The 8,579-nt window shown below is 36.6% G+C and overlaps 1 protein-coding gene across 1 annotated transcript; it reads left to right on the forward strand.

Annotated features, from left to right (window-relative positions):
- Window positions 1–1,975: 1,975 nt before the first annotated feature.
- On the forward strand, window positions 1,976–8,105 carry LOC121414062. Its single transcript, XM_041607113.1, has 2 exons — window positions 1,976–2,272; window positions 4,475–8,105. The coding sequence occupies exon 2, from the start codon at window positions 5,077–5,079 to the stop codon at window positions 6,511–6,513; it is 1,437 nt and encodes a 478-aa protein (XP_041463047.1). The 5' UTR covers window positions 1,976–2,272; window positions 4,475–5,076; the 3' UTR covers window positions 6,514–8,105.
- The last annotated feature ends 474 nt before the right edge of the window (window positions 8,106–8,579 follow it).

Here is an 8,579-nt window from a genome sequence, read left to right on the forward strand (position 1 = left end):
TGTAAAGCTTCATCGTGAATGTACAGATATATGTATGAATATTAAGAAGTAAGAAATGTATCATAATATTGAGTAATCTCTGTGTTTTCAAATTTGTCGAATTATAGGTGTATTAAAAAATGCATTATTAAAAAATACATTGATAGTGGTGAAAACGCATTTGAGTCTATATATAAGTTCAAAATCGAAATTGTCTTCCCCACTACTATTGTAAATTCTTTTGAGTTTGCATTTTGTGACCAATTCTCAAAATTTCCAGCGCTTTGTTTTAATGTTTGTAAAAAGTTTGTAACTTGAGGAAATCGTGGATGTTTCATTTAATTGAGATGAAGTCTCTCACTTTGATATTTTTGTTGTCTCTTTTCATTTAACAATAATGTCACAAGATTAATCACACAATAATAAACGCACACGTATCAAAACCAAGACACTTATCTATCAATAGTCTTTCTTGTTAATAAAGATCTAGTTGCTTTTACTTTCATTTGTCCTTTGAATACAAGTTATGATTAGTAAATAGCGAGAATGAGTGGTGTGAGATGATTGATGCCACTTTGCATTCATAAAGAGTTGGTTTCTAGAGGCATTTTATATATTTTCTAAAATTTACTTCCTCATTTAGATAGGCCTTGCTATAAATTTGAACAAGACTCCTACTATTACCTTTAAATGGTGATCTTTGATATTTGCTAGTGGAAAGTACAAACGTTTTATTCTAAACCTCATCAACGTAGGTACACGCTTGGTTGAATAACGCGAGTATATCTCACATATTTGACGTCTTTATATTCATATTACTGACCAAAAAATAGAACATTTACAACCAAACATTTCAGCAATCCACAAATACATTCAAATGAGAATTGTGTAATCCGTCATCGGGGTCCACATGATCGTCGTCTTACGAAAAGAAATAATGAAAAGTGGGAAATACTTGACTGGAAAGACAAGATATCTTCATACTTTTCCCCAAAACCAAATATTTTGGGGGTAGGGTTAATTAATAACCGATGAAGAACTTGTAGGAGATTGGGTTAGGGTTAGTGATCTGGGTAACATCAATTCAAACGCAAAATCGTATATGCATGAGACCATTAACATTTACTTCAAAGGCAATATTCATAATAGGATTACAATTTGTAAATATAAGAGAAGCAGACTATATTAGAATAATCGTATGTGAGTGCAATAATACTTACTACATAGGCAATATTCATGATAATGGGATTGCATTTTATATATAAGAGAAGCAAACTATTACTGAAATTGGAATATTCGTGTGTGAGAATCCAATAAAAAGTACTTCATAGGCAATATTCATGATAATGAGATTAGATTTGTATATATAAGAAAAGCAGACTATTACTGCAATTAGAAGAATCCGGAGAAGAATAAACGAAAGATTTCACCGTATTCAGCGAGTTTGAAAATGTGGATATTAAAAAAAGAAGAGTAGAGGACTATAGAATGCGTGCAAGAGCGATATGGAGAGGGTGGTTGTTTTTTAAGAGACACAAAATTTATTTAAAGTTTCTTTCTAAATAAGCCTATGCGTTTTGCGTATTCTGAAGGCATGGAAAGATAGTTTACAACTATTCACTTCTGACATGATGGGCCTCAGAATATTTACATTATAGGAAAAAAAATACATGTTACATAGATGGGCTAAAAATTACTGACTCATTTTCTCTCAAAACGCGATCAGCAAAATAAAATGTAGAAAATAATGAGGGTAGCTCTTTAGCAGATAAACTAACTTGTAACTTTTTAAAATCTTCTTTTAAAAAGTTTGCGTAAATGGGGATCTCTGCTTAAGAGAAATATTTTAAGCCCGAGAGAATGCATAATTATGTCTGTGTTTGAGGTTTTACTTCGTTATTGTTCATCTCTCCGAATCCCGTTTGATATTACGTAACACTGAGCACTAAAGACCTTTCTTCATGTTCTTAGGCGATATTCTTCTTTTGTTCCGTTCCTCGGCACATTGGCCACTCGTGGGTAAAGGTCGCCGGAACATCGTTGAGAAAGCAAACACTCGTCTTAAAAATCATGAATAAAGTGGACCTGTTAATAATACAGCGTTCGTATTAAGTCGAAATAAACGATGGACGTGTCACGGTATCACCATCTATCACCGCCGTTTCCCACTTTCATACCAAACCCAATTTCGTAGAGCTTCAGACTGGCGTGATTGAGGAAGAACAGTTTTACTGTTGAAGTGAACATGTGACAAGATTGAAAACAAATGGTACTGGTTCCATCGTAAAACAAGGTAATTATCAAATGTAGCACTGTAGATATCGCTGTTTAACTGTGTCAAGTTTTAAATGTGCTTTTATCCGGCCCTTTCCGGGCATTATGTGAGCATGTCTGTAGAATCGTTTGTTTATTGGTGTATCAGGTGTGTAGGTCCCTTTATCCCCTTTGTCTAAGGTACTGGGCAAGTAATGAGTGGGAGATTTATGAAAGCCATGTTATGAATATGTGTTGCCTGACTAGCATGACGTATTACTAGTAATTGTTATGCGGTATAAAAATGATCAAAATCACATTCCTATGTGTTGCAGTGATATGCCCGAATTCCAAAACCAATCTTTGGCGAATACAAAATGCAGTTTTTATCCGTTTGCATATAAGGATGCCCAAAATAAATTCAGGTGAACTATCTAAGGGGCCGGGGATTTGTCAGTGTGATCTTTGGTGATAAAATATATGGAGCTATGTGTTGATAGCTCCATGATAAAAAATAAGATAAATAACACACGAATGTAAGTTCAATATCATTTAGTAAGGCATATTACCTATTTTCAGTCTTGTACATCATGTAAATATCAACGAACTAAAAAGATTATCCATTCCCTTGGCATTTCCGGGTCATTTTTTTTTTATTACTTTCATGATTGAGACTCTTGCATATTACAGACTGTACCTCTTTCGGTATTGATGGGGGTTGGCTTTTTATTTATTTTTATTGATTCAATAAATAACGTTATATTCTTTGCCGCGGTCATTAAATGTAATCTCGGTGATTTAGGCAAGTAATCAACCTTATGATAATAACAATAATGTTTTTAATGACGTTACTTGGAAAGGGAATATCACTCACAAAAGATAGTCCCTATGTGCTGAAATATATAAAGATATGTTAGAACATAAAAAAAATAATTTCATGTCTGGTACTGTTTAACAATCACTAATGGTATGTAGTCAACTGGCAAGAGCCACAAAATTATGGACATTAAATTACATTCAAGTACTGTATGTTACGTTACGAAGGTTTTGCTCTAGTATTGGCCAATCAGTCATGCCAATCATTGAAAATGTCGAGTTATATACACCATTGGAGACAAGAATAATTAACATGAGGCACCGAATTATGATGCTAATAAAGACTGTAATAGTAGGTTGAAGTTAGCTTTCTTTCAACACTTTCTTTGCGTGATGCTAATGGCGTGAGTTCATTATGAGACGATGCTTGCACGCTATAAGGAAATCAAAATACATTCTGCTTTTGTCTGGTTCAATAGATGTTAATGAGGGTTTGAACCGATAGTGTTTCCTTGGTAAACGGCCAAGGGAAAACGAGAACTACGTTTTTCTTTTATCTATACCAGATAATCCCTGGTATAGAAAAAGTCCCAAACCTTTTGTATCTTATTCTTTTTTTTCTATAGTAAGGGCCTACTGGGGAAAATCACCTTTCGCCCATACCCATTACCATGATTGCCTAGGATAGTTTTATCAGATCAACTCAATCGGATTTTGCAAATGATTAGATTCTTGACTCGACATTTTTTTTATCTTATAACATGAATAAGAAACGTAACTATCTTTATCCGACACAGTGGCGGATCCAGAGGGGCACATCCGACCCTTGCCCACCCCCCCCCCTTTCTTGAAAGTCTTTAAAATAGTGGAAAATGCATGTCGTGCATGAGCAAGAGACCTTTTCGGGGTGGCTGCCAAACTTTTTCTTTGGAAAATCCTGGACCCGCCCCTGATCCGACATCCTCATAAATAACTACATCCTAGCAGTAATCAGAAGTGCGTCTACGGGTGGAGATCTTATTCCAACTTTGTTCCATAAAGAATTTGATGAAATACATTCTGACCAAAGATTTCGCCACAACAAGACTTGAATGTTCATTTAGTCATGTGCTCAGCTTCCAATCTTGTTTTTTGAAAATTAATATCAATATTCTTTTTTGCGATAAAAACTCAAAAATAGTGGCATAGAACATAGGACATCAAAAGCAAGTGTAGCTAAAAAAAAAAACCTGTTTCCTTGAAATATGAACACGGGGTAGCTTAGATACTATGGTCCAGACAGTCCGTAGACTGGACTAGTCTCATTTTCAAAATTACACATCTCGCGAATTCTTGTTGTAAGAAATTGTGGCATAAAGATATTAGCTTCTTTAATTATCATAGGTAAAATAATGTTCTGTTGTTTCTTCTTTTCTTTTACATCTAGACAAGCCTGACGTTATGCCAAGATGCTGCACAAACCTACTGGAGATCTTTCACCTACAGAACTAAGTTTGATGATAACCTCATGTAGAATAAGAGTGCAATGGTGATGTAGATGAGGCTTCTTCAAAGACACTGCAATGGCTGAACGATCCTGACGAACATCTTATACGATACTTCTCAAGGAAACATGGAGGAAATAATCATTGGCTTTTATATTTTCTAGATTTACTAAAATAATATAATTCAGTGGACGAGGTCGGGTTCGTGTAGAGGCATGATCCAGTCTTTAAGTCAAGGGTTCCAGGTGTTTAAGAAAAAAAGACGCGGGCGTCTGTATAAAAATCATTCCAGGAACAACATAGAAGATAAGAATGAGTGTAAACATATGGACTAAGAAACTAAGATCAGGAAGTGATTATATGAAGTTCATCAAAGATACCTCGAGATTGAACAAAAAGAGGATACCATTATTGGTATTACCTGGTCCTCCTGGTCTCTACAAAGGGACGTAAATATTTATTGGACAATAGTGTAGTAAGAGCTGATCGCGGGGACTGTTTGACGTATTATTCATTGGGCCTAGCAAGATACTCGTCAGTGACAATGCTCACCAGGACACTTCGTTTAGGTGCTCTCCGCATTGGAAGAATTTTATCATGTAAGTCGAGGTTTTGGCCCTCCCTTGCTCTAGTGACTATCGTGCTTTATCTCATTGGATCATTGTCATTCATGCTTCAGGACAAATCTTTATCAAGTCTAGGCTTTGTACATAATTCCGATACAAAGCTCAGGGAACTGCTGGATTTACCAAGTCTCAGGGACCAACCGCCGTCGTCTTGCAAAGCTAAGATAAAGGTGATCGACGATCAGGCTTTGGGAGACGGTTGCTTCTTCCGTGATCGTATACATTGCGACGGCATGCCGACAATCAATTCCGCTTTTGTAGACGTGGTCGATAGTAACGTCGTGTTTATCGGCACTCACTTCCAGAATGATTCGTGGATCAACGATACATTCCTTTGCGAATTTCCCGATGGCAATGTATCGATGGTAGATCCTTTGATTGTTGATGATCGCAGCATGGGTGCACAGCCGCAGTATGTCTTCGTCATGACCTGCCTGGTGCCGGCGATCTACCTCACCTCTTTCTTACCGCATGATCTTCCAACCAAGCTTGAGGTGGACCTCATCAAACTCTCAACTCCGGTTCAAAGCTATCGCAACATACCACTCTGTAAAGCCGGATGGAATAAAGTCCATTATGTATCCATTTGTACGATGGTCAATAACGTTGATGAATACTTTGAAGATTGGTTGTTGTATTACCGTTACATGGGGATCGACCATGTGTATGTGTATGACAATTCTAAAGATGGAACATTGGTAGGAGTTCTCGATCGCTTCATCAGCCTTGGATTCGTCACCATAATCCCTTGGGCGCATACTTTCACACCGACAAAGACATACCTCGAGGTCCAAATCGCTCATGAAAACGACTGCCTTTGGCGACATCGACACGACACGGACTGGATCCTTAAAATCGACGTCGATGAATTTATGCAGCCGATGTTCGAGGCACCCACCAGACTGGTCGATTTCCTGCACGGGTTTGAAGAAAAGCTACCGCCATCGGTGGGCATCGTCCGCGTTCGGAACTGGTTCTTTTCGCGTCCGTCGTCGAACGTTAGCAAGGCGATCATGTCGGGAAATTCTGTCATCGAGAGAAATCCTTGGCGGAGTCCCGAACCGACTCGAGAAGGGCGTGGTCGCGAAAAGTGTTTCATCCGTCCCCAATGGGTGCATTACTTCAAGATACACGCCATGAAACTCGGCGGTGACAGTGTGACTTTGAATCCCTATACTGAAATACGACTTGCACATTACAGAAGTGAGAATCCAAGGCATCGAAATTTTCACATTCACAAATTCATCCCGGATGATAGCATGGTGAAATTATGGAAGGCAATAAATAGATGGGTCCTTTTCACCAAGGACAGGGTAGTTGTCTACGGTTATAGGAAACACAGATATATAACATGATCAATTCGGTCACTTCTAAGGGTAAGCAAGCATGCAAAAATGTTGCCACCATGCAGCGTTGCCAAATTCTGCGTTCTGTATTGAATTTTTATATTTGAATAAACATTATTTCAAGTAGAACTCAGGTGATCTATTGTATTGCATAACTTTAGCTAATGTTATTGGCATTTCGATATTAACATGTATAAGCGAAAGATATGCTCAAACCCAGTATTTTAATGCTTTTCACTGCCTTGGGAGTGTTTTGGGTGCATGGATGCAATGATTTTGTTTTCCTGCTTTATTCGTTAATTGAAACAAACTTTTGAAATAAATATAATAGAAATGTTACCTTAATTTTTGTTTTCGGAAGCTTATCAGGCACTGTGTCGAATCCTAGCAGAGACTCAACCATTTACGAAGCATGTTGTCACGCATTCATTCGTATGTAACACAATCTGAAATGTATTTGAACCTGTATACCTATAGAAGCAGATATTCACCACATTCAAAATAAAATTTTACATGATATATTTCTGAAAAATATAAGTGGGTCGTAATATAGCATGACCTTGCGTAAAGAAGAGAATATCAAAAAGGTAAACCACGTAGTCTTTACTATTTCATAGAACATTAGCTGAAAAATAAGGATTCTCACTGTTTTCAGTAATTTAAGATTGTGGAAATTAATACCTTCTAGTTATAAGGGGTACACTCTCAAAATGACAGGATGAAAAAGGGTAAAATACCATTAAGACCAAGGAGTTACAAACGATATCATTCATTCGGCTTATTTCCCCTCTTCCAGTCTTACTCGTTTAGAGTGTACATGTAATTATATGGATTATGAACATAATCCATTATGTTCGTTATATGAACGTTATAATTTAGCTAACATCAATGCATGAATGAGAAATAGCATGAAGTCCAAGTTGGGGCGAAATTGAGTTGGAATGCGGTTTATTGCTCTTTGACCATAAGTCCATACAAAAGTCCATTATTTATAGTTCTTTGTGTATTGAGTTTCCCCTGAAATCAGCCAAAAAATGATGATGCTCCAATTTGTCATTGCTTACATTTCATATTGAATATTGACAATAATTAACAAAAAAAAACAAATTAATGACGGAAGTATGTTATGCTTCGCAGAATCATACGGTAAATACGTGTGTTTGGCAATCATAGCAATATAGACTGATATAATGATCAATTAACCAACCTCATTGAACCTCGGTCTGCCATGTCTAGCAGTATCAGCGATTGTCGGTGTGTTATTTTCTGCGAATGCAATCAATCTGTTCGTGATAATTGTGGCAATTGAATGTTGACTCAAATACAATATTATATTCCTTTTTGATAATGTATAATTCAATATGTATATTATGTATAAGACCCGCATCACTTTGTAATGGAAATAGACCGCTCTAAATTATGCACAAAAGTTTTTGTTATATATTGCCTTAATGAGTATGCACATGAAGTCATTAACCGGTATTATGCAAGTTCGAGTCGATAGATAGCTGATTTATTTATGCGTGCACGGTTCGTTTACACATAGACCTACCTCAATCGTATTATTTTTTGAAGAAAAATAAATAAAACAACAAAAGTCTCTTTGGAAATTCACTTACTGCAATCATGTTACTGCTGTTCTTTCCATTTTCATGTTTGTTGGCCTAACTCCTGGTCATAAATTTTCAAGGTGCCATCTTTGCTTCCTGGACATTGAAGAGTTGTCGATAGTGCGTAGGTGGATTTAGAGTCCGATGTTCATTTATGACCAGGTTTTGTTCAGTTGAAATGTATTCCATATCTTGATGAAAATTCAATATATAGACAAATATTAGGCCTATAAAATTATGTGAAACAAACGACAATATTTAATATGAGGATAGGATTAGTGAGGGAGGCAGAACCCCTTCGGCCGATGTCTCATGCACCCCCAGTGCCCCGCGATAGGCTAATTTTACACCGCAGAACAATGAATAAACAAAATTAAAGTAAACGAAAAAAATACAAAGTTAAACAAAAGATAAACTGATAATATGATATATATATACGTGTACATATTTACCCTCACATGATTG

The sequence above is a fragment of the Lytechinus variegatus genome, chromosome 4, assembly GCF_018143015.1.
Source record: "Lytechinus variegatus isolate NC3 chromosome 4, Lvar_3.0, whole genome shotgun sequence".
Taxonomy (NCBI): Eukaryota; Metazoa; Echinodermata; class Echinoidea; order Temnopleuroida; family Toxopneustidae; genus Lytechinus; species Lytechinus variegatus.